The sequence below is a fragment of the Phyllobates terribilis genome, unplaced genomic scaffold (genome assembly GCF_046119375.1).
Source record: "Phyllobates terribilis strain yellow unplaced genomic scaffold, ASM4611937v1 Scaffold_52__1_contigs__length_9100884, whole genome shotgun sequence".
Lineage (NCBI taxonomy): Eukaryota > Metazoa > Chordata > Amphibia > Anura > Dendrobatidae > Phyllobates > Phyllobates terribilis.
The window spans coordinates 3,331,818-3,358,504 of NW_027362812.1; the positions used below are offsets into that span (position 1 = coordinate 3,331,818).

The 26,687-nt window shown below is 46.9% G+C and overlaps 1 protein-coding gene across 1 annotated transcript in view; it reads left to right on the plus strand.

Moving 5' to 3' along the window:
• Positions 1 to 18,791, plus strand: part of LOC141191746 (isovaleryl-CoA dehydrogenase, mitochondrial-like) — a 40,632-nt gene extending 21,841 nt beyond the window's left edge. The window contains exons 3-4 of the mRNA XM_073661673.1: positions 14,593 to 14,665; positions 18,302 to 18,791. Coding sequence (XP_073517774.1) covers positions 14,593 to 14,665; positions 18,302 to 18,435 — 207 coding nt within the window. The 3' untranslated portion in view covers positions 18,436 to 18,791. The remainder of the gene's footprint in view (positions 1 to 14,592; positions 14,666 to 18,301) is intronic.
• Positions 18,792 to 26,687: the final 7,896 nt, after the last annotated feature.

Below are 26,687 nucleotides of genomic sequence, written 5' to 3' on the forward strand. Positions count from 1 at the left end.
TGTGGAGGATTCCATCAATGCACTCTTGTAGGATCTGTGATACCAAGCGCAGCGGGGCATCACAGATGCTATTGACGACGAGGTTAGGTTGCGCCTTCCTGAACAGAGACGGAGTACTGGAAGCACGTGAACAACTGCATCCTCAACCACAACTCTGCCTCTGACCACAAGTCGTAGTGGCTCTTCAGGTCACATGGGCTCTAAGCCTTGCATAGCCTGGGCATTTATTCAGATCGATAAGGATGACCCAACTCGTGTTATCTGTAATATTTGTCAGCAAAAGCTAAGTAGAGGCCAAAAAATCCATAGTTTGAGTACTTCATGCATGTACCGTCACATGGATATGAAGCATAAGTTGCAGTGGGAAGCTCACTGTGCTACAATGCGGCCTAGCCGGCTGGGCCAACCACCGTCTGCCCCATCTTGTGCATCCGCAGCCTCTTCATCCTCTGTGACTGGGGGGACAGCAGTCACACATGTTTTTGGACGCAGACCTGCCACCTCTTTACCCGCAACAGCCAGTGTGATTGGCAGGTCGTCAGTTCATTGGGAAGTGGAAACACCTGCTAGTGTTGAGCGCTCTCCGACATCGAGAGCACCACCTTTGGATCAAGGCAACCTAACATGTCCGCCTGCATCTTCCTCACAGATCGGCAGTTGCCGGGGACACCCTACTCAACACCGTCTAAGCACAACAGCCAGCCCTCGGTCCCTCAGATGTGGAAAAGTAAAAGACCATTTCCTCCTAGCCATGAGAAAGCTAAGAGGTTGAATTTCACCATCTGCAAGCTGTTGGCTACAGAAATGCTGCCTTTCCACCTGGAGGACACAGAGGATTTTCAAGACCTTATGTCCGTCACAGTGCCCCAGTACCAGATGCCCAGTCGGCACTACTTCTCAAAGAAAGGTGTGCCTGCACTCCACTAGCATGTCGCACACAACATCACCGCTTCTTTGAGAAACTCTGTGTGTGACAGGGTGCACTTCACCACAGACACTTGGACGAGAAGGCATGGACAGGGGCATTACATGTCGCTGACTGGGCACTGGGTAACTATGGTGACAGCAGGACAAGGGGCTGCTGTCCAAGTCTTACCGTCCCCACGAGTTGTGTGTTAATCCTCTTTATCTCGAACTTCCTCCACTGCTTCTGCCTCCTCAACCTCCTCTCGGTCCTCCACCTGCACCCAAAGCCTGTCTGGTAATGCCACCTGCTTTCTAACTGCGCAGAAGGAATCCTGCACACCTCCTTACTATGCTGGCAGCTGGGCTCAACGCATCAGTGTTTACTTTGAAATGTCTGGGAAATGTGAGTCACACAGCTGAGGAGTTTTGGTCAGCTCTGGAGACCCAGTTTCATGAAAGGTTGTCTCCACTGGACCTGCAACCAGGGAAGGCCATGTGCGACAATGCTGCAAACCTGGGTGCGGCCCTTCGCCGGGGCAATGTCACACACGTGCCTTGTATGGCTCATGTGTTGAACCTGGTTGTCCAGCAATTTTTAGCCCACTATCCCGGACTAGATGGCCTTCTGCAGAGTGCACGGTCGCTGTGTGCTCACTTCCGCCGTTCGCATCCCGCAGTTCAACGACTTACATCTCTACAGAAGTCGTTGGGCCTGCCAGTTCACCGGCTGAAATGCGATGTGCCGACACGGTGGAATTCAACTCTGCACATGTTGCAGCGACTGTGGCAGCACCGACAAGCCCTGGTGCAATACTTTCTGACGTATAGCCTGGGCCAACGAGATCCAGAGGTGGGGCAAATCACGCTGGAGGAGTGGTCTCAGATCAGGGACCTATGCACCCTTCTGCACAGTCTTGAAATGGCGACGAAGATGTTTAGTGCTGACGATGCCATTATCAGCATGACTATTACGGTGATTTACATGCTGGAGCACATGTTAAACAGAATTCGGAGTCAGGTGGTGGGACAAGAGGAGGTGGAGGAAGTAGAGGAGGAGTCGTATGCGGAAGGGATAACATCTCCAAGGTCCAGACGGTTGGCAGCACCAAGGCGGCAGGCATGGGAGGGTGGGGGAGAGGGATTAACCAGGGCGCATGGTAGCAGCCAAACTGTTGAGGAAGGTGCAGGAGCCGAGGAAGAAGTGGAGGACGAACTGGCAATGGGCATGGAAGACACATCAGATGAGGGAGACCTTGATCACATTTCTGTTGTGCGAGGTTGGAGGGAGAGGGCAGAGGAAGGAAGCATGATTCTTACCTCGCTACCAACACAACAAGGACTTGGTCCTTCTGGATGCGCAAGACACATGAGTGCCTTCTTGCTGCACTACCTGCAACATGACCCCCGGATTGTCAGAATTCGAAGTAATCCCGACTACTGGGTTGCCACACTCTTAGATCCCCGGTACAAAAGTATATTTGCCGAAATAATTCCTGCCATAAAAAGGTATTGACGAATGCAGGAGTATCTGTTGCAGAATCTTACATGTGCTTTTCCACAAAACACCAGTGGTGCACGTAGTGAATCTCACAGTTCTAACTTGCCAACGGTGGGACTGTCGAGTCTTCATCACTCAAACAGTAACAGTAACACAGTATCTGCTGGTAACAGCAATTTTGTGGAATCGTTTCACCACTTTTTTAGACCATCCTTTGCAAGGCCACAGGAGACAAGAAGTCTGACACATAGTCAATGCCTAGAGAGGATGGTACAGGAGAATCTCCAAGTGAACATCGAAGCCATGACTGTGTCACTGGACCCTTGCTCATTTTGGTATTCCAATCTTGAAAAATCGCCGGAGCTCGCCACTCACGCCTTGGAGATCTTGTCATGCCATGCAGCCAGCGTTCTCTCTGAACGTGTGTTCAGCGCTGCTGGTGGTGTGCTGACAGATAAGCGCACGCGGCTGTCCACTGAGAATGTAGACAGACTCACGTTCATAAAGATGATCAAATCATGGATTCGCAAGGACATTTCTACCCCTGTGTCATCCTTGGGAGACTAAAAGCTTGGGGATTTGGTAAAATCACCTCACCAACCGTTTTAAGCAACAGTGGGGCAATTGATGCCACTTAACCCTAGAACGCATGACCATAAAAATCTACACTTTCACATACCTGGGGCCCTTTAGGCCCGTGTGCAAATAACATGGAATAACTCAAACTCAAATGACAAACAACTATATACATGAAGAATACCTAGAGTTTCAAAATTCTAACTAAAGCAATCTTGCAGAAAATAGAAAACAATTAACTGGGCGGGCCTGCAAGGCCACAGGTATGCGTTCTAGGGTTAAGTGGTGTCTGTGCCACAATTTTGGGAGTCCCCTTGCTGTGTCTTACGTGACGTTGGCATCGTCAATTCCAGGTGGGTTGGGTCGCACCCCCCCTTTTAACTGTAAGAAACTACATACACTATGGCTTGGGGTAACACAGATGGTTGAGTCTGAAGAGCTGTTTACTCAGAGGTCTGCTCCAAATCTTCAGTGTCTGCTAGTCAGCGTAGAATTTTTAACTGTATCTAGCCTAGGCAATACTTTGGGCATAGTAGCCCAGCTGCGAAGCAAGCTGCACCGCCTGTGTATCTAATAAGAATTTTTAAATTAATCTAGGCTAGGCAGACTGTGGGGACCCCCAACCAAACCCAGATGCTCAGCCCCCCTACCGCCCCCCTTTTATGGACAACCCAATAATGTAACTCTTACAACTGGATAGGTGAGGATCGGTCACAGCTTTATTAACTCTTTATACTCATTCCATTAGAAAGGCATTTTATTTCTAAAATAATTCAGCTTGTTGCAGCATGCCCTGGGTCCCCACTCCGGCAAGTTGGCCAACAAGTGTAACTCTCCAACATGTCCTTTCTATTTCCAGGCCACGGAGGATCCAGCGTACTCGTATGCAGGACTCTGACCCCCACCCATCACTCTTAACGCTTGTTCCACTCTGTCCTGGAGTCCTGACAGGAATATGTCCAGTCCAATATTTATTAAGTGAACACCGTCGGGCCGTATGAGGCCTGCTTTATCTCCTTCCAGTTGTCGGTGTCGTATCACTACACCGCCTCTGTCTCTTCTAAATTTTGCCATCCGAATATTTATTACCCGCCTTGTCCATTCGATGGCCGTGATGTCTCGCGCACCTTGCCATACCGCTATCGGCACAATCTCTGACCATACTATAGCTAATTTTGTGAAAAATTCTCTGAAGCGCTCAGTGTCTAGTTTCATTATTGCCATTAGTTATGCGCTCTTGTGATGACCTAGGTTGTTTCCCCCGGCCTGTATAACTAAGATGACCGGACCTCTTGCCTCTCTCCCTACCTTGATTACCTCCATTAGTACCTGTGGCCATAGCAGGCCTCTAATACCTCTCCAGTTGAAATATGTGTTATGAAACTCTAATTTCCTCCCGCCTGGGCGGACTTTCGCCCTTTTTTGTGCCCAATATATATACGAGTGGCCTATCACTCACACTGTTGGCTTATCGTCACCTGTAAAAGAAACAAACCACGTTAGGATAACAAGTCCGGTCTTATGTATCTCGCCAAACACGTGGATCGCCATCTCCCTATCCTCTGAACTTCCGTTTCTGACAGTCCTGCTCTTGCTGCTTCCGTGGCCGCACCTATGCGGAATGAGTGTGTCCCGTAATCTTTGGGGTGGTTCCCTGCCGGTGTTATGCATTTATTAAATATAGCTTGGAACAGGTATCTTGATAATGGCGTTCCATCAATGTGTGATACGAAGAAATTACTTTGTGATCTGATGGTTAGATATGTTTTTACTATTGTTACCCGACTCAGTGTACCGTTTGTGGGTTGTAGAAGTACCCAAGTACCCCTGCCCGCTGGAACCGTTTTCGATTGGTGTATGCGTACACGTATTGCATTATTGGCTATGACTACTTCCTGGTGTAATAAGCGTCCACTGGTGGTAATTTTGGATTGAGGGACTAATTCGCTTATACATAGCGCCCCGAAGAAGGCGATCACAAATGCAGTAGACATTAGTGTTGCTTCAAATTGTGAGTGTCATGTTAATGGTGTTAGGGATAAGATGTGAGAAATCAGTTTTAGTGACATGGGACGGGACGTCTACATTCCTGACTTGGCTGACCCCTTTTCCACCCTTTTATGGATTGTCTGATGATGAATCTTTGTCACATCTCCCCAATTCAGTAGTTGGAAGTGAAATGCTACTCCGGTCCGCCACCGCTGCGCTGACGCCCCTGATATGCCCCTCATCATTAGCTGGTGGAGAAATTCTATGGTGACTTGTGATCTGGCTTGTTCACATTGGTCAACCCGTCTGCCTGCTACTAGTCGTGTCCACTCTTCCCATGCCTTACCGTATGCTTGCCACGTTGACGGGGCAACTGACGCTCTGATTAATGGCATCAACTATTCGCCACTAGATCCCATAGGGAGGGTGGGCAACTGTTGCCCGATGGGTGGGCGTTGTGGAAGAGCTCTGTGAAAATCTGCCAATTGAATTGTTATAAAGCGTTAGCAGCAGCTTTATACCCCTCAACATAGTGGCTAGCGCGGACCCATACATTGTGTTTTAGGCACAGGAATACTAGCCTGCGTAGTAGGCCTAGCACTGGGAGAGACGATGATGCCATCTTATTAATGCAGTGCGCTAGGCTGGTGTTTTGTGTTATGAAGCGTATATTTTTGTTAGCCAGGCGCGCGCCCCATATTTCTATTGCTACCACTATTGGGAAAAATTATTTTCAGGGCTAGATGAAGCTAAAAATTATTATTAATTTCAAAGCTGGTGGAGCTTGGTATAGATGGCCTAATACAATGAGACCCACACACTGCTAGAAGGCCAAATATTTTTTCAGAGGTAGATGCAGATAAAAATTATTTTTAATTTGCAACCTGATGGAGGTCAGTATAGATGGACTAATAGAACAAGTCCCACACACTGCTAGAAGGCCAAATATTTTTTCAGAGCTAGATGCAGATAAAAATTATATTCAATTTGCAACCTGATGGAGGTCAGTATAGATGGACTAATAGAACAAGTCCCACACACAGCTAGAAGCCCAAATATTTTTTCAGAGGTAGATGCAGATAAAAATTATTTTTAATTTGCAACCTGATGGAGGTCAGTATAGATGGACTAATACAACAAGTCCCACACACAGCTAGAAGCCCAAATATTTTTTCAGAGCTAGATGCAGAAAAAAATTATTTTTAATTTGCAACCTGATGGAGGTCAGTATAGATTGACTAATAGAATGATGCTATGCCCAAAAGATTTTACTTCACTAGGTGCAGTAAAAAAATTGGTATTCTATACACAGGTGTTATATCTTGCAACACAGATAGGCTACTCCACTGACTAACACACTCTGCAATAGGCCAAAAAGGATTAGCTTTGCTAGATTCAGCCAAATGCTGTGAAAAAAACTTGCACAGCACTGGCACAGACCTGCCTGGCAAAAACTGATAGGAACTCATGTAACCTAGTCCTGAAAAGGACTCCAATTACAATTAGTCTTTACTCCCACAATCTATCTATTTAAGAGCACAGACCTGCCTGATAAAAGTCGTAGGAAATGCTGTAACCTAGTCCTTAAAAGGACTGCAATCACAACTATTCCCTACTCCCAAGCTATCTGTAGATTTGTGCGAAAATTGGCTTGAAATTAACAAGGTATAGCGCACACAGCAACAGCGGTGCCGTCTAACACGCAGCTGCAGCAGTGAGAAAATGGTGGCGACGGGGAAAATGGCTTGGTCTTATAGGGCAAGGACATGTGACATACACTGCCAATCACACATGCCCTTGCTTGTGTGAAAAAAAGCACTTTGCTCCGTGTGTGGCTGCTGATAGGCTGACAGATTGCACCTCCCCACTGCAAATGCGGGAAAGAGAAAAAAAAATGGAGATCTTCATTGTTCCTGCAGAGATCCATCCCCTGCCCCTCCCCCCACCCCGCTGTACACTCAAACTGCGTATTAACATTAATTTTCATCATTACTGAGAAAAAATCCAGTTATGATTTTGGTGCACGAACAGTTATCGAACATAACCTCGAACAGCTGAATTTTTCTCAAATTGTTCGTGTTCGCCGAACGGCTCGAACACCGCCCAAAACAGCTCGAATTTGAGATTGGCGAACAGTTCGAGTAGAACAACGCTCATCTCTACTGTACACACGCAAATCAATGTTTGTAATGTTTTTCATGTGTGTGTGTTTTTCACCATATATTTTATCATGTACTGCAAATATACCTGTAACAACAAAAGAAACAAGGATAAGCTAAAGCTGCATACTGAAAACCACCAAGCAGCAATTAAGCTAATGAAGAACCACCAGGTCTTGACCATTTAACCTAATTAATTTATTCAAGTGAACCTATATAGACTATATAACTCTAACAGACTGTAAAGCAATATCTTACCTGAGGAAGGCTATTCTGTACCAATATATAGCCGAAACGCGTTGTTCTATGTATCGTTTTTTTATGATGATTTTTATCTAAGTAAATTTCTGAAGACTTTTAATACCTCCGCCTGGTGCCTGTCTCCTGGGAGCGCTGAACAGACTAGATGAATCCTTTCATTTTCTCCTGACCTTCTCAAGAACAGAGGAATTTTAATTTCATATTTTTTTTAATCAAATCATTCTGAACTTCAATTCCCATAACCCACCCTAAACCCAAATCCCAACACTCCAGAGAACCATTTTCAGAGCAGTTCTAGAATAACGGACTATAGCATTCGTAGAAGGAGAAGAAGATAAAAAAGTGACTAACAAAGGGGTAGCAGCGTTTTAATGTTATCATTTACTGCTTGATGCCTGAGCCGGGGAGTGCACACTGAAAACTGTTGCAGGCTGCTGTAATCACAGGACACAAGCAAACAGCATGGCATTTCCTATCAGCAGGGAGGAAGTAAAGGGAACAGTAATGAAAGTCTCCTCCTACTCCGCTCCATATTGAAATGAATAGTGTGCATCCTACAAATGAGATGCATACAGCAAACAATTGATTTTCCATACATAGGTTTTGAGTTGACCACTGGATATACACATGTGTATCACTAATTACCAGAACTGGAAATCGAAAAAAAAGACGAGCAAGTTTGGGGTGAATCCTGCCTTCATTACTGCACAGCCGCTCAGAGGGATCGGTACTAGGAACAGCAGGAGTGCCGGCGATGTTCACAGATTTACCTGCTGCGGGACTGAAGGAGTCTGATCGCGCTCGGCTCGAAGCTTTTTACCTTGTTTACGATAGGAATAATTGAAAGCTGTGCTTCAAAGGCGAGGAAGAAGTTTGCCACAGTCTGCGCTTGAATACCCTTAAGGGGGGAAAAAAAAGATATATACAAATACTGAAACATCTAAATGCATTAGAACATCAAACCTGGTGAAGCGGTAAATGACTTGTCCTCCAGGGATACAGGCTACTGTCATTCAGTAATTATTTAATAGGAATTTTACATTTTATGTGATCACCACGCTAGAATGTAAATGGAGAAAAACACAACACAACTCCTCATCATATGAAGATATTTTGTGTTATAGAACAGGATTTCTGTGGCACAACAAGACTGATTTACTATGTATGTGTGTCACCCTGGCCTGGATGCCACAAGTGTAATTAAAGCTGTGTCTGAGAGCAAGGGGGAGGTTCTCTAGTCAGGGGAACATTAGCATGCAATGCCTCCTGTCTCAGGCCAGTAGGGGGAGCTGGCTGCCCCTATAAAAGCTGGTACTGGGGGCAGGGTTAGAGAGAATGGATGGCCTGTCTCAGCACTGAGACGTGTCCCAGAGTGGAGCAGGGACAGAAAGTTGATTGCACCTAAGAGGAAGTGTGGCAGTAGGAGAGCCACCAGCCAGAGACGAGAGGCGAAGAGAGCCTGTCTTGGCAAATCAGAGACTGACCTTACCAGACTTTGGTGTCTGAGGCTGGAAGGATTCCACATCCCCCAGCAGAGAACCAGTCCGCAAGGGACTGTATATTCCTTGGCCTAAGAAGCCTGGAGGCCCTGCCACAACCGAAGGGACCAGTAAAGCCGTACAAGGCTGGGAGCAGAAAGGAACCCACGTCGCAGGCCATACAGGCGAGAATACACGGAAAGCTCGGAAACGTGGGCTGTTACCCTATCAGGAGGAGATAGCCAGAAGGAGCGCAGAAAGCACGGTAGGCCTACACCCTCACCCTGACCAGGGCCAATTTCCCCGTTGCTCTCAGACATCCAGGTCCCCCTCCTAGCCGGGACTGTTTATGGGTCAATTTACCTGTTCTAGTAAAGACCCTGGACTGCAACCTGTTGTCTGTGTGCTCCTTGCTTCTCCAGCACTATCAGCACTGGGACCCTCACTACCATCACTCCCACCATCCACTATACTGCCCTGGGGCCGCACTCTTCCCGTGGGGAGTCACACTACCCTAGCTGCACACCTCATCAGCCCCAGCGGTCTGCATGCAGCGGCGGTTCCTAATAACCGCAAATCCACGGGTGGCGTAGTCGGACATAAACATCAGCACATAACGGACTACCACTGGCCTGACCACCCTGAGCCACGGAACCGAGTTGCCACTACTACTCCCATCGTTCCCCTACTGCCCGGATCCGAGTGCCCCACGGCCCAGGGGGCGAGTCATATGCACCATAGCCTTCATTTGATGTCACTTACTTAGCACCAACACCTTGCCCCAACTCTGCAATCCCCAATATCAGTCCATGACCTCAATGGGGTCACTATAAAATTATAAAGAGGACTGGTCATGTCTTTATTAGAAAATAGACAAACTTAGGATAGAAACAATATGAACATATACCCTGCTATAAGTAAGTAAAAAGCAATAGGAAATATATATAATATAGGGTACTTAGTAAACATGTTGTTTGATTAAAAAAAAAAAAGCCATCCCACCAGCACCAAGGTGTACCCAGTCAGTTATGTGAAGTATATAATAAAATACACTTTAGTACAATATTAGTATCTTGTCCCTTTAAATCTGCAGCTACTTCTGTCACCATGGTAACTGCATTCATACTCAGCCAATAGGATTGCTCGGTTTGAATTTGAAGAAAAAAAAAAAGTCCTATATCGTCAGTTTGTTCCATCTCATCTGAGTGTGAAGACAGACACCTGCGATCAGCGAGATTATAGGTATAAGACGTGATATAATATAACGGACGGAGCCACATCCCATCACACGCACTCAGCGACCACAACTGACCGGAATCAGCACATTTATCAGAGGAGAAGTCATTATTCCCCAACACATGATAAGTGACAACTTCTAGATCTGCTGGGAACCCAACTAATCCCTGCTAGTACCTCCCCGGACCACCGCTCCATTCATTCTCTATGCAGGAGAAAGCTGAGTACAGCGCCCCCCATAGAGAATGAACGGACCGGCGGTTGAACATTTGCACTTCGCTCACTTCTATCTATAAGTGCTGTTCTGCTGATTGGGTCATAGCGGCCAAACCCACCGATCTAAGAGTCATCACCTATCCAGAGATCAGTGAGAACTTGTTCCAACTAGACATCCCCTTTAATTGAAGAGATCACATATCTAACAGCCAATCCTATTCATTCCCAATCTTCCCTGTGCCCAGTAATGCCCCTGGGTATATCGCCAATATGAGCCAATCACCAAACCCTCTGCTGACTGTTCCCCATGTTTTATAGATTTTGGATCCGTTTCTACAAGAGAAGATCTCAGCGGCCTCCATGGGGATGGGTTACTCTGCCCGCGATGGAGCAGGTAGTATCCACCAGCCGGTGATATCTCACCTTCCTCCATATTCTGCTCTTACATGTGTTTCTTCAGCTTTACACCTTCCCAACAGAACCAATTGATGGTTTTTTCTGTTTTTTCCTTGGCTTTTTCCAAGGGCTATAACTTTTTCATGTCTGTCCACATAGTGTGAGGTCTTGTTATTTTGTAGGATGAGCGGTACTTATAAATCCCACCATTCATTTACCACATAGTACTAGAAAACGGGAAAAACATTCCAAGTGCAGTAAAAGTGCGAAAAAAAAAGCCTGACCTTGTTTTTCTGGGAAGGGTTTTAACGGCGCACATAGTGTGGTGAAAATGACCTGGTAATAGGATCCTACTCCTCAGTGTGATTACAGCAAGACCAAACTTCTCCAAGAGTTTTTCTGAGACCCGTAACATTTTCGTTTTTCGGGTTGATGGAGCTGTGTGGGGGCTTATTTTTTGAAGGGCAAGAGGACTTTATTGATAACATTTTGGGACACATATGACATGGTCATCGCTTCTTACAGGATTTTCTGTAGTATTGTGGCGAACGAAAAAAATGTAATTTTGTCTTTTTGAATTTTTTTCTGTGTTCTCTGATCGTTTGTTTTTTATATTTGGATAGATTGTATTTCTCTGAAAGAGACCATACCACAAATGTGTATATTTTTATTATCTTTATTTTTAGTGGGAGGTGAGTTGAACGTGTGGGGTTTTAATATTTTAGACTTTTTTTTTTTTTTTTTTAATTTTCACTGCATTTGTATACATTATCTGATTGCTTGTGCTATATACAGCGATACCACAGTAATGCTCCATATAGCAAAATCACTTTCTTCTTTACAGCCCAAATGAAGCTTTATGATGACAGGCATGGAGGCTTCAGCAGACCCCCGGATGTCATAGCAGTCCGTGTGTGCCCTGTGATCGCGTCACAGGAGCGCCGGTGGGCGCATGGAACGATGCGTCCCAATGCCGGCGCGCTGTTAATGCTGCTGTTAGAGATTGACAGCAGCACTGAACAGGTTAACAGTGGTGGGCAGATCTTCGCTCCACTCGCAGCTCTTAGAGGCAGGTCCTGGTTGTTTGTCACAGCCATTATCTGCCATGTACGGGGCGAGCTGACTCTGCTCCATGCACCCGCTACTGACTTATACCATACATGTACGGCAGATGTTGGTAAGGAGTTAAAGCGGTTGTCCTGCTTTGCGGCCATTTGTTTTTTTTACTTTAATGCAAGTATTTGGGGCTAAAATTGATTTCCGTTATTGAGTTTCATTAAAAATGTTGCGTTCTGTAGCATCTGTGCTGCACTGTCTATTCCTGGCTGCAAAATTAGCTAACTGAGAATCTATCAGTGAGCTCCTTCTGACAGTCTTAAGGGAGAGTTTGTAGATCTTTCATCTGTTTTTTTTTCCTGAGTGCCTTTTAGCTGATCTATGCCCAAAGAAAACATGAAACTTGAATGTGCAGGGAAGCAATAAGTCTGTAATAACCAGTGAAAAATGAAATCTAAATGTAAAAAATTACTTTTAGTAGTAAATACATGGACATAAGAAAATACACACTGCAATGTCCTGCATTAGGAGGAACTCAGGGCCCACTGCACCAGCATATTGTCTCACAAGGGGCCTGAGGATCTCATCTCGGTACCTAATGGCAGTCAGGCTACCTCTGGCGAGCACATGGAGGACTGTGCGGCCCTTCAAAGAAATGCCACCCCACACCATTACTGACCCACTGCCAAACCGGTCGTGCTGAAGGATGTTGCAGGCAGCAGATCGCTCTCCACGGCGTCTCCAGACTCTGTCACGTCTGTCACATGTGCTCAGTGTGAACCTGCTTTCATCTGTGAAGAGCACAGGGAGCCAGTGGCGAGTTTGCCAATCCTGGTGTTCTGTGGCAAATGCCAAGCGTCCTGCACAGTGTTGGGCTGTGAGCACAACCCCCATGTGTGGACGTCGGGCCCTCATACCACCCTCATGGAGTCAGTTCTAACAGTTTGTGCAGACACATGCACATTTGTGGCCTGCTGGAGGTCATTTTGCAGGGCTCTGGAAGTGCTCCTCCTGTTGCTTCTTGCACAAAGGCGGAGGTAGCGGTCCTGCTGCTGGGTTGTTTCCCTCCTACGGCCCCCTCCACGTCTCCTGGTGTACTGGCCTGTCTCCTGGTAGTGTCTCCAGCCTCTGGACACTACGCTGACAGATGCAGCAAACCTTCTTGCCACAGCTCTCACTGATGTGCCATCCTGGATGAGCTGCACTACCTGAGCAACTTCTGTGGGTTGTAGAGTCCGTCTCATGCTACCACGTGTGTGAAAGCACAACCAACATTGAAAAGTGACCAAAACATCAGCCAGAAAGCACTGGTACTGAGATGTGGTCTGTGGTCCCCACCTGCAGAACCACTCCTTTATTGAGGGTGTCTTGATAATTGCCAATAATTTCCATCTATTGTCTATTCCATTTGCACAACAGCATGTGAATCATAGAATCATAGAATAGTAGAGTTGGAAGGGACCTCCTGGGTCATCTGGTCCAACCCCCTGCTCAAAGCAGGATTCACTAGATCATCTCAGACAGATGTCTGTCCAGCCTCTGTTTGAAGACGTCCATTGAAGGGGAACTCACCACCTCTCGTGGCAGCCTGTTCCACTCATTGATCATCCTCACTGTCAAAAAGTTTTTTCTAATATCTAATCTGTGTCTCCTCCCATTTAGTTTCATCCCATTGCTTCTAGTCTTTCCTTGTGCAAATGAGAATAAAGATGATCCTTCTACAATGTGACAGCCCTTGACATATTTGTAGACAGCTATTAAGTCTCCTCTCAGTCTTCTTTTTTGCAAGCTAAACATTCCCAAATCCTGCAACCGTTCCTCATAGGACATGGTTTGCAGACCAGTCACCATTCTGGTCGCTCTTCTCTGAACTTGCTCCAGTTTGTCGATGTCTTTTTTAAAATGTGGTGCCCAAAACTGTACACAGTATTCCAGATGAGGTCTGACCAAAGAGGAGTAAAGACCGATAATGACTTCACGTGATCTAGACTGTATGCTTCTGTTAATACATCCCAGAATTGGCACCGAAGAGGAGACCCCACCGAAGAGGAGACCCACCGAAGAGGAGACCCAAGAGGAGACCCACCAAAGAGGAGACCCCACCGAAGAGGAGACCCCACCGAAGAGGAGACCCCACCGAAGAGGAGACCCAAGAGGAGACCCACCGAAGAGGAGACCCACCAAAGAGGAGACCCCACCAAAGAGGAGACCCCACCGAAGAGGAGACCCAAGAGGAGGCCCACCAAAGAGGAGACCCAAGAGGAGACCCCACCGAAGAGGAGACCCCACCGAAGAGGAGACCCCACCGAAGAGGAGACCCCACCGAAGAGGGGTCTTATTAAACATTGACCTGTCTTTAGATGAAAAGGGAGCTTTTTTTTTCCTTTCTTTCTTTTATTGTATTCCTACTTCTTCCCTGAACATGATTTTTTATTTTTTTTTAAATCTGCCATACTGTTCCAGAGATATGGGCCTTTTTACTTACTGCTAAATTTTATGATCTATATCAAAGGGGGCGTGGCTCACAGGATCCTCAGGGGTGTGTCTTTAGGCTGCTCTGCATAATTATCCTGTGGGCCACGCCCCCTTATAAAGATTACACACAATCAACACTAAATAAAAAGGCCCATATCTCTGCAACCGTATGGTGGATTTAAAAAAATGAAAAAGTGTAATACTCGGGGGAGCAGCGGGAATAAAGTAAGGGCAAACACTGGTCACTTCTGACTTGGTGACATGTCCTCTTTAAAGTAGAATTTTTGTTCTTCTTCAATTCTGGTTATTGTATGTGATAAATTGGGAACATGTCATTTACTTACAGGATTGTGCTGGCGTTATCCTTTACTCTGCTGAATCTGCTACCCAAGTGGCCCTCGATGGTATTCAGTGTCTAGGTAAGGAGAGTCTAACCTGTGCCTTTTGGCCAACACCTAAATCCACCAGCACTACTGATACATATTTATTCTTCAGTTTTGCCCTCGATGTTTCCAGCAGTCCACAACACAAAGCGATCACCATTACGGCTGTGGGGGTTTTTTTTGGTTTTTTTTTGCCTAATGTTTTCAGCCGATTCATCAATTGAGCAAACTCTGTGCCCGAAAAATATAACCTCCATAATTGATTTTATATGATACATTTCTCGCACAAAATTTTGCGCTGTGTTAGAGGAGCATCCAATTTTTTTTTCATTAAAGTCACAAAAAAAAAAAGATTAAAGACGAAAATAAAGAATTCATTGTACTGTGTGCGCCATTTTGAAGAATTATTTTGGTGCAAAAAAAACCCCATCAAGTAATGATCCAAGATGTAAAAAAAAAAAAAAAATGAGAAAATGACTTTAAATTTTAACTGCAAATGAAACTTGCCCTATGTGTCTTCACCTGTATGAAAAGACTGGGATGGCTCTGGGAGCAAGCGCACCACCACCGCTGTGTTTTCATATATAGGCATCTCCAATGTTTAGGAATTCAGTGTTGACAAGCGTTGCGATTTGTGCAAGTAAAGGTGTCAGGTTTAGATTGTTGCCTGTATTCACTTTAAGGGAATCTTTAAGTAGGTTTTTGTTATATAATCGGAGAGCAGCATGGTGGAGGGGCAGAGACCCTGATTCCAGCGATGTGTCATTTTTGATACAAAAACAGTTTTCTCTGCTGCAGAGCTCTAAATGCTTAGCCCTGTATAACCCCTCCCACACCACTGATTGGCAGCTGTGTATAACACCCGCCCACACTACTGATTGGCAGCTGTGTATAACCCCCGCCCACACTACTGATTGGCAGCTGTGTATAACCCCCGCCCACACTACTGATTGGCAGCTGTGTATAACCCCCGCCCACACTACTGATTGGCAGCTGTGTATAACCCCCGCCCACACTACTGATTGGCAGCTGTGTATAACCCCCGCCCACACCACTGATTGGCAGCTGTGTATAACACCCGCCCACACTACTGATTGGCAGCTGTGTATAACCCCCGCCCACACTACTGATTGGCAGCTGTGTATAACCCCCGCCCACACCACTGATTGGCAGCTGTGTATAATCCCCGCCCACACCACTGATTGGCAGCTGTGTATAATCCCCGCCCACACCACTGATTGGCAGCTGTGTATAACCCCCGCCCACACCACTGATTGGCAGCTGTGTATAACCCCCGCCCACACCACTGATTGGCAGCTGTGTATAACCCCCGCCCACACCACTGATTGGCAGCTGTGTATAACCCCCGCCCACACCACTGATTGGCAGCTGTGTATAACCCCCGCCCACACCACTGATTGGCAGCTGTGTATAACCCCCGCCCACACCACTGATTGGCAGCTGTGTATAACCCCCGCCCACACCACTGATTGGCAGCTGTGTATAACCCCCGCCCACACCACTGATTGGCAGCTGTGTATAACCCCCGCCCACACCACTGATTGGCAGCTGTGTATAACCCCCGCCCACACCACTGATTGGCAGCTGTGTATAACCCCCGCCCACACCACTGATTGGCAGCTGTGTATAACCCCCGCCCACACCACTGATTGGCAGCTGTGTATAACCCCCGCCCACACCACTGATTGGCAGCTGTGTATAACCCCCGCCCACACCACTGATTGGCAGCTGTGTATAACCCCCGCCCACACCACTGATTGGCAGCTGTGTATAACCCCCGCCCACACCACTGATTGGCAGCTGTGTATAACCCCCGCCCACACCACTGATTGGCAGCTGTGTATAACCCCCGCCCACACCACTGATTGGCAGCTGTGTATAACCCCCGCCCACACCACTGATTGGCAGCTGTGTATAACCCCCGCCCACACCACTGATTGGCAGCTGTGTATAACCCCCGCCCACACCACTGATTGGCAGCTGTGTATAACCCCCGCCCACACCACTGATTGGCAGCTGTGTATAACCCCCGCCCACACCACTGATTGGCAGCTGTGTATAACCCCCGCCCACACCACTGATTGGCAGCTGTGTATAACCCCCGCCCACACCACTGATTGGCAGCTGTGTATAACCCCTGCCCACACCACTGATTGGCAGCTGTGTATAACCCCCGCCCACACCACTGATTGGCAGCTGTGTATAACCCCCGCCCACACCACTGATTGGCAGCTGTGTATAACCCCCGCCCACACCACTGATTGGCAGCTGTGTATAACCCCCGCCCACACCACTGATTGGCAGCTGTGTATAACCCCCGCCCACACCACTGATTGGCAGCTGTGTATAACCCCCGCCCACACCACTGATTGGCAGCTGTGTATAACCCCCGCCCACACCACTGATTGGCAGCTGTGTATAACCCCCGCCCACACCACTGATTGGCAGCTGTGTATAACCCCCGCCCACACCACTGATTGGCAGCTGTGTATAACCCCCGCCCACAGCACTGATTGGCAGCTGTGTATAACCCCCGCCCACACCACTGATTGGCAGCTGTGTATAACCCCACCCACACTACTGATTGGCAGCTGTGTATAACCCCCGCCCACACCACTGATTGGCAGCTGTGTATAACCCCCGCCCACACTACTGATTGGCAGCTGTGTATAACCCCACCCACACTACTGATTGGCACCTTCCTGTGTATAACCCCCGCCCACACCACTGATTGGCAGCTGTGTATAACCCCCGCCCACACTACTGATTGGCAGCTGTGTATAACCCCACCCACACTACTGATTGGCACCTTCCTGTGTATAACCCCCGCCCACACCACTGATTGGCAGCTGTGTATAACCCCCGCCCACACCACTGATTGGCAGCTGTGTATAACCCCACCCACACTACTGATTGGCACCTTCCTGTGTATAACCCCCGCCCACACCACTGATTGGCAGCTGTGTATAACCCCTGCCCACAGCACTGATTGGCAGCTGTGTATAACCCCCGCCCACAGCACTGATTGGCAGCTGTGTATAACCCCACCCACACTACTGATTGGCACCTTCCTGTGTACACTATATATTGATAGAAAGCTGCTGATCAGACACCTAGTGCTGTAATGATAATATCCTGCTGATTTAAGACTGATTTTATTGATACAGCAGCACACAGCCCTGTAGTAACACATTGCTGGAATCTGGCCGGACATTATTCTGATCTCAGATTACATAGACAATCCTGCTGACAGATTCCCATTAAAAGGTTCTTCCCGTCCTCTGCTCCCCATCCTCTGGCTTCCTGCTTGCTCCTGATGATTGACAGTTCGGACCAGAGGTGCCACCCGTCCTGTGCGCTCTCCAGTGCTGCAATCAGAAGCAGCCTTCCCTCCTGGAGAATCAGAGGACAGAGGCATAATGAAGCCGGCCGGATCCAGAGCGGACAGCACTCCTTCCCTAGGAGACCGACCACCTCTGACAGACTGGCAGAGGTGGCTGGTGACCTAAAAATATCTCTCTTCTCTAGGTCTGAGAGGATTTTTAATAAGAAGTAAATTGAAAAGTTTTTACCGTATTTTGCAATTTTACCCATGAAGACTGAGACCACCCCATGTTCACTGTTCTTTTATAAATGTTTATTTCTCCACAGGGGGCAATGGCTATATAAACGACTACCCGATGGGCCGCTTCCTTCGTGATGCCAAGCTTTATGAAATAGGGGCTGGTACTACCGAGGTTCGGAGACTGGTCATAGGAAGAGCCTTCAATGCTCTGTACAAGTAACCTGCCGACCTTGGAGATCACCGATCATGGCTCTAACTCCGAACTCAATCCGCAAAAATCTCTCTGCACCCGGGTGGATGAGGAGCGATGGGCACTCACTGCCTAAAACACTTACCTCGTAGCTGCGAGCCTCGTGGCCGCACAGACTGGACTGTTAGGAGACCGGACCGGTCCAGTGCTCTGTCTACCGACTCTTTATCAAGTGAATGTGAAGATTCTTATACCGGGGACATGAAACCATGAACCGTATAGTTATATCCAAGAGATGGGGGGCTCTGATCACCCCCACTGATCACTGTTTATGGAGTCTGTGTATTGCTCCAGGAACAAATAAAGCATACGTCAATCATCTGTCATTATTTTCCCCAGTGCTGTCTATAGTGATATCTACAGCCTGTTAAAGGAGTTGTCTGGGACTTAAACATTTAACATTGATGACTTATCCTTAGTATAGGTCATCAATGTCTGATCGGTGGGGGTGCGACACTCTGCACCCCTGCCAATCTGCTGTTCCTGGTGTCAGCGGCCAGGACTGATCAGTTACAGAGCTGCACAGTGGGTGCGACCGGGCACTGCACTCCACCGGGCACTGCACTCCACCTGCTATTGATTTGAATAGGGGGCGGATGTGCAGTACCGGCCGCGGCCACTATACAGGCGCTGTGCAGATCCATAACTGAGCAGTTTTGTGACGCCGCCGACATCAGGAACAGCTGACTGGTGGGAGTCCCGGGTGTCTCACCCCCACCAATCATACATTAGTGACCTGTCACCAATGTAAGTCTTAAAGGGGTTGTCTAAGTGTAACCCACCCTGTAAGAGCAGAGATGCATTACAGAAAGTGGATGCTTCATCTCTTCATTCCTGTCCTGTCTGTCATCCTGCATAGTCCAGTGAAGGCAATGGCAGGAGAAATGCATGCTGGGAGGTGAAAGGAAGTCAGTTCCAGCTCCTATAGTGCTGATGAAATACTGCACATTCAGAGTATGAGAGTTTTTGGACATATTAGACTATATCAGCACCAGTGGCGGTTTTAGCTTATTGTGGTGTATGTGGTCGGCTTCACTCTGCTTTTCTACAGGATTTATGTGAAGGGCTTTAAGAAAATATAAGCTCTTAAGAAAAATTATAGAAAATTTCAGTTAAATTACTTGTAAAAATCACTGATTCTTCTGTGGCAGAATCAGGGGGAGATCTGGAATTTTTACAAAGAATATAACTCAATTTTTTGTTTTTAAGCAAGCGACAGGTTCTCTTTAGCAGTAGTCCTAAATAAAATACACATGGAATAAATGGGGAAAGAGTTGATACGAGGAGTAAAATAATAGAAATATATCCCCCCGGTGGAGGTTTAGTAGATTGCAGGCAGGTGTCACAATGTACTTTAGTGACCCCTGCTGGTAGTGGTGGGGATTTGTTTTCAATTGTATTTTAATTCTATTCTTGCTGCATCTCACAATAAATACTAAGGAGGGAAATTTCCTAAGACAGGCGAGTCACAGTCCAGTCTGATTTGTGCTGGATTTATGAAGAGGGGAACACCATGTAATAAATAAGGTAAAGATTTAGCCGTTCTTGAAGCAAATTGAAATCTCCATCTGCTGTGAGCAGCCATAGAGCTGCTTTATGTGCTGAATTCTGGTATATTATAGAAAGTCTATCAGATGTATAGGCCGCCCCTCAGGCCTAATCACAGACACTTTATAAAAAGAAACAATTGCAAGTTTTAGCACAAGACAGATTTCTAAATAAAACATTTAATAGATCGCCCCTATGGGCATATTATTAAAATCTAAAAGAAAGTTATTCTATCCATTAGCACATATGCTCCTAACATGGGAAATAATCACCACAGAATTGTTTAATATGCAGTAAATGAATAACCTGCCAGACACCCGACGGACTGACCGCGGCAGGGGCAGAAATCACACTTAGGCCACGGCCCCACTATCAGTATTCGGTTAGTATCTTTCCTCTGGAGTGGGAGCCAAAACCAGATGAGGAACAATCAGAGAAAAGGTATAATAGAAACAAGTCACCAATTCTGGATTTATCACCCACTCCTGGTTTTGTCTCCCACTCCTGAGAAAAAATACTGACTGAATACTGATAGTGGGGTCGTGGCCTTAAAAGGGTTATTCCCAAATGGGTATTGTTGGATAGTTCTTGTAAATACAAGTGATTTTTGCAATTTACTGCTTATTAAAATTGTCAGTCGTTCTTGAAATATTAACACTTTATTCTTTTAGTTACAGCTCATTGCTTTGGAGACCGACCACTGCTGCTGGACAGCAGAACATAAGCAGTGCTTACATGCTCTTTTCCATTGAGCTTGTAAGCGCTGTATTGAACCTGTCCCGAAACGCTGAAGCGCACCACAACTTCCTAACCAGTTTCAGCACAAGGTAGACCACAGCGGTGGTCGGTCTCCAAGGCAACAAGCTGTAAACAAAAGAAAAGCGTTAACTCAAGAACGACTGAAAAGTTTAATAAGCAATGAAATGCAAAAGTGCTTGTTTTTACCAACACTATCTGACAGTGCCCATCTATGAAGATGAGGAAAAACCCTTTTAAAGGCCACTGACAAAGGAACAATATTTGCAGCCTGTTTTAATATTTCTCATCTGGAGCCTCCCTCACAGCAGTATATGCCGAATTTGGGGGTCTGTACGTCCATTTCACTGTTGCCTTCACTAGCTCGCAGGTATCTGCACCGAGGTCTCTTCTATAGCGGCCATGTAGTGGTAGATACCAGTTATTTTTCCCTATTACTGTACGTGCTCCTCTCCGTGAGTCACATAGTATTCATGTCCCCGTTGTGCCCTATAGTTGGTAAAATTGCCTTCTAGAAACATGAATGCTACCTGTGGATTCATTGGAAAGTTATCATACCCTGAGTGTCCCTATAGTGTAATAATGCCCTTTAGGTGTCCACTGAACTGCTAATAATGCCCCCCTGAGGATTCCTTTTACAGTTATATTGACACTGTTGCCCACAAAAAATAGGGCCCAAAAATGTAAAATAATTATATATTCACCATAAACCGGATCCTGAGTGATCTGCGTCCTACAACGCAGGCTGCCGTGAGCACTTCTGCCTATCAATGGGTACTGATTGTACAGAAACTCCTCCGTACTCCAGTAGATGTATGTAACATCAAAATCAGATTTAGGCTATGTGCCCACGATGCAGAATAGATGCAGATTTTTCCTGAGCGTTTCTGCCTCTCCCTGGCAGAAAAAAAAACACATGCAGATTTTACATGCGTTTTTTTCTGCCAGGGAGAAGCGTTTTTTAAGCATTTTTGCATGCATTTCCGCATGTAAAAAACGGGTCATGCAACCGCCGACATCAGCGGTCGTGTGACCATCACATGACTAAATGACGTCAGCGCAGGTCCTTTTAGAACACGGCAGGACGCCAATTACAGAGGACACCGCGGAAGAGGTAAGTATAATGTTTTTTTTTTTTTTTACGTTTTAATTCTTTTTTTTTTTACTAATGGTACCCGGGTCGGATGAGAGTCTCCTCTGCTCCAGACCCGGGTACCATCCACGCATTGAACCGCATAACATTCGCATGCATACATGCGGATGTTATGCAGTTCAATGCAAGTCAATGGCGGCAATTACGCACAAGAAATGGACGTGCTGTCGATTTTTCCGCAATGATAATACGCAGCGGAAATTTCTGCAGCATGTGCACAGCACATGCAGATTACCAAGCGTTTTTAATGCACTTTCGTGGTGGAAATGCATTAAATCCGCATCGTGGGCACGCAGCCTAAAACACTTTATGCAATAAAATGAAATTGAATTAAAAAAATAGTTTACTACCTGTTTGCAAATGACAAACTGCACTTTTACTATTTCTAGACGATTTATGAAAAAAATCACGGCCAGACGATATTTATTACGGACACATTGGAAAACCATAATAAATGCTTGTGATTATAAGTGATAAATGTCCACAGCCCATAATCCTGATGTGTAACGTCAGCTGCAGTCACTGTCATCTGTAACATGATGAGAATTACTCACAATAATCTGCAGAAGTTTCTTCAGCTTCAGAAAATGTAATTGTTTCTCCAGAGCGGGCGATAAAGTGCCGTATTGTTCTGTGCTGGAGTTTGTGGTGGGCCGGCGACCCTGGTGCTGGTTATAAGCCCGGTCTATGGACCTCAGCGTTACAGGTCACCTAAACACCTCTACATGGAGCCTGTAACCTGTATTCTCAGGCCGTGTAAGGGACGCCATAATGATAAGGCGCCTGCCTGGTAACAAGTGCAGATTAATGGCCGCTACAGTGAAGAGAATGGCCTGTGGTGAAAGGGTTAATACTGGGGCCCTGCATCAGTAATAGCCCCTGTAGTCACCATGACAACTGTTATGAGGTCATAAACACATGTCATAAAGAAGATTCCGTGAGAGAAGGCCGCGCTGCCACGATCAGCGCCATTACTGATGGACCGAGGATCTGGAGCGCGGCCCCCCACGTAATGTACCCACCTGGGTGTAATATGGAGGTTCTAGCAGGGGGAGGGGTTGTCCGCTTTAGACGCCCCCAGGGTGTATGAAGATAATAGATGGGGGTCCGCAGCAGAGGATAGAGAGACCCTCTACATACAGCCCCTCTCCTCAGGGTGAACATGGATAGACCTATGAATTTCATGGGTGCTGTGGGGAGATGGGTAGAGGGGAGGGGGGATTTATCCTATTAGGGGTCATCCATAACCAACAACCCCTGTAACCGAGTGTCCAACTTCTTGTGACTTGGACCTGGATCTGTAAGGGAGAGTTATAATAATTTCTGTAATGAGTATATCATGTCATCCATGTTGTATATATATATTCACTGTGTCCATTAGTGGAGATTTGAATCCTTAGTTATGTTCTCTATAGTCAGCAGCAAGAATTAATTGTAACTGACTATTATCTGATTCTGCATTGTCTGTATAACCTTGATCACAATGTATTAGGGTCAGACAGCCGCTCAGCTTGTTTGTCTCCTTGTTAACAGGTAAACAGAGTTTTACTTCAGAATTCAGGTGTCGTCTTATCCTCTTGGTAAAAGGTGAAATTCTCCTGTCATCTTGGTCCTTCGAGCCGGAATTCATCATCTCCTCCAACATGAGGTAAGTGCTGATACCGCGCACGAGGAGGGATGGAAATACCCTCTGTGGAACAAGTCCTCCGCCTGAATTGGCGTCAAAAGAGGCCAAGGAGAATTGAGAGTCGACCACATCTGAATTTGGGTAAGAAAAATGGTATTATTATTATTAATTAGGTAATATTATTAGTCCAGTATTAATGGTATTTATAAGTTGCTGCAATTGGGGTTCGTGTGACCCCTGGAAATTGCTGCAATTGGGGTTTGTTTGACCCCTGTAATTGTTGCTATTGGGGTTGTGTGACCCCTGTAAGTTGCTGCAATTGGGGTTTGTGTGACCCCTGGAAGTTTGACCCCTGGAAGTTGCTGCAATTGGGGTTTGTGTGACCCATGTAAGTTGCTGCAATTGGGGTTTCTGTGACCCCTGTAAGTTGCTGCAATTGGGGTTTCTGTGACCCCTGTAAATTGCTGCAATTGGGGTTTGTTTGACCCCCTGGAAGTTGCAAATAGTCCATAGTCTATGTGAGAAGACTACAGGAATAAATAACTCTGTGTGCCCATTAAACGATCTACATGGTGAGGGTCTAGGACCAGGGGGCATTGTTAATAATCCGCTGGGCTAACTTGCAATAATACTGATGGTTGTGTGTGTGTATGTATGTATGTATGTATGTATATATATATATATATATATATATATATATATATATATATATATATACACATATATACATATATATATATATATATATACATATACACATATATATATATACACACATATACATATATATATATATATATATATATATATATATATATATATATATATATATATATATATATATATAATATAGAAAAAAAGAAAAGAAAAAGAGCAGCACAAGCAAACAACCAACTTGTAAATGGGTGGGTGCCCATCCTCCAGGTAAATAGCAAACCTCCTTACATATAAAAAAAAAAAAATAGCTCCACAGTCACCATCAGGGCGGCGTCAGCACCCGACGCACCCGGGCAAATGCCGGGGCCCTGAGCAGGTAGAGGGGCCCACTGGCGGTCGCGCACCCCGCCGGGCTATGGGCGGAGGAGAGCTGTGCCAGCGCCCGCCCTTCTCCGCCGCTTGCTCAGCGCCCCGGCAGCCGGATACTTACCTCTCCCCGTGCCTCCGCAGATCTGCTGTCTTCCTGCTCTATGCTCTCTGTGACGTCTCAGGTCAGAGGGTGCGGTGACGTCTTTACACCGTGCCCTCCCCTGAGCCGTCACAGGCCGCGCAGAGCGGGAATATACCGGCGAGTCGGCGACGCTGGAGTCCGGAGCTGAGGCATGGGACATTATATGGGGGGGGGGTGACATCCTGCATGGGGCATTATAAAGAGAGGGGGGGGGTGACATCCTGCATGGGGCATTATAAAGAGTGGGGGGTGACATCTTGCATGGGGCATTATACAGAGGGGGGGTGACATCCTGCATGGGGCATTATACAGAGGGGGGGTGACATCCTGCATGGGGCATTATACAGAGGGGGGGTGACATCCTGCATGGGGCATTATAAAGAGGGGAGTGACATACTGCATGGGACATTATAAAGAGGGGGGTGACATCCTGCATGGGGCATTATAAAGAGAGGGGGGTGACATCCGGCATGGAACATTATAAAGAGAGGGGGGTGACATCTTGTATGGGGCATTATACAGAGGGGGGGTGACATCCTGCATGGGGCATTATACAGAGGGGGGGGTGACATCCTGCATGGGGCATTATACAGAGGGGGGGGTGACATCCTGCATGGGGCATTATAAAGAGGGGGTGACATCCTGCATGGGGCATTATAAAGAGGGGGGTGACATCCTGCATGGGGCATTATAAAGAGAGGGGGGGACAGCCTGCATGGGGCATTATACAGAGGGGGGGGGTGACATCCTGCATGGGGCATTATAAGGAGAGGGGGTGACATCCTGCATGGGGCCTTATACAGAGGGGGGGTGACATCCTGCATGGGGCCTTATAAAGAGGGGGGTACATCCTGCATGGGGCATTATAAAGAGGAGGGGTGACAGCCTGCATGGGGCATTATAAGGGGGGGGGGAACAGCCTGCATGGGGCATTATAAGGGGGGGGGGACAGCCTGCATAGTGCATTATGTGGGGGGAACTGCCTGCATGGAGCATTATAAGGGGGGGGACAGCCTGCATGGAGCATTATTTGGGGGTCAGTATCTTGTATGGAGCGTTATAAGGGGACCAGTATCCTGTATGGAGCGTTTTATGGGGGCCAGTATCCTGTATGGAGCGTTATATGGGGGCCCGTATCCTGTATGGAGCTTTATAAGGGGACCAGTATCCTGTATGGAGCGTTATAAGGGGACCAGTATCCTGTATGGAGCGTTATATGGGGGCCAGTATTCCGTATGAAGCGTTATATGGGGGCCAGTATTCCGTATGGAGCGTTATATGGGGGCCAGTATTCCGTATGGAGCGTTATATGGGGGCCAGTATTCTGTATGGAGCCTTATATGGGGGCCAGTATTCCGTATGGAGCCTTATATGGGGGCCAGTATTCCGTATGGAGCCTTATATGGGGGCCAGTATTCCGTATGGAGCCTTATATGGGGGCCAGTATTCCGTATGGAGCCTTATATGGGGGCCAGTATTCCGTATGGAGCCTTATATGGGGGCCAGTATTCCGTATGGAGCCTTATATGGGGGCCAGTATTCTGTATGGAGCCTTATATGGGGGCCAGTATTCCGTATGGAGCCTTATATGGGGGTCAGTATTCCGTATGGAGCCTTATATGGGGGCCAGTATCCCGTATGGAGCGTTATATGGGCGCCAGTATTCTGTATGGAGCGTTATATGGGGGCCAGTATCCTGTATGGGGCATTTTATGGCGGCCAGTATTCTGTATGGAGCGTTATATGGGGGCCAGTATTCCGTATGGAGCGTTATATGGGGGCCAGTATTCCATATGGGGCCTTATATGGGGGCCAGTATTCCGTATGGAGCCTTATATGGGGGCCAGTATTCCATATGGAGCCTTATATGGGGGCCAGTATTCCGTATGAAGCGTTATATGGGGGCCAGTATTCCGTATGGAGCCTTATATGGGGGCCAGTATTCCGTATGGAGCCTTATATGGGGGCCA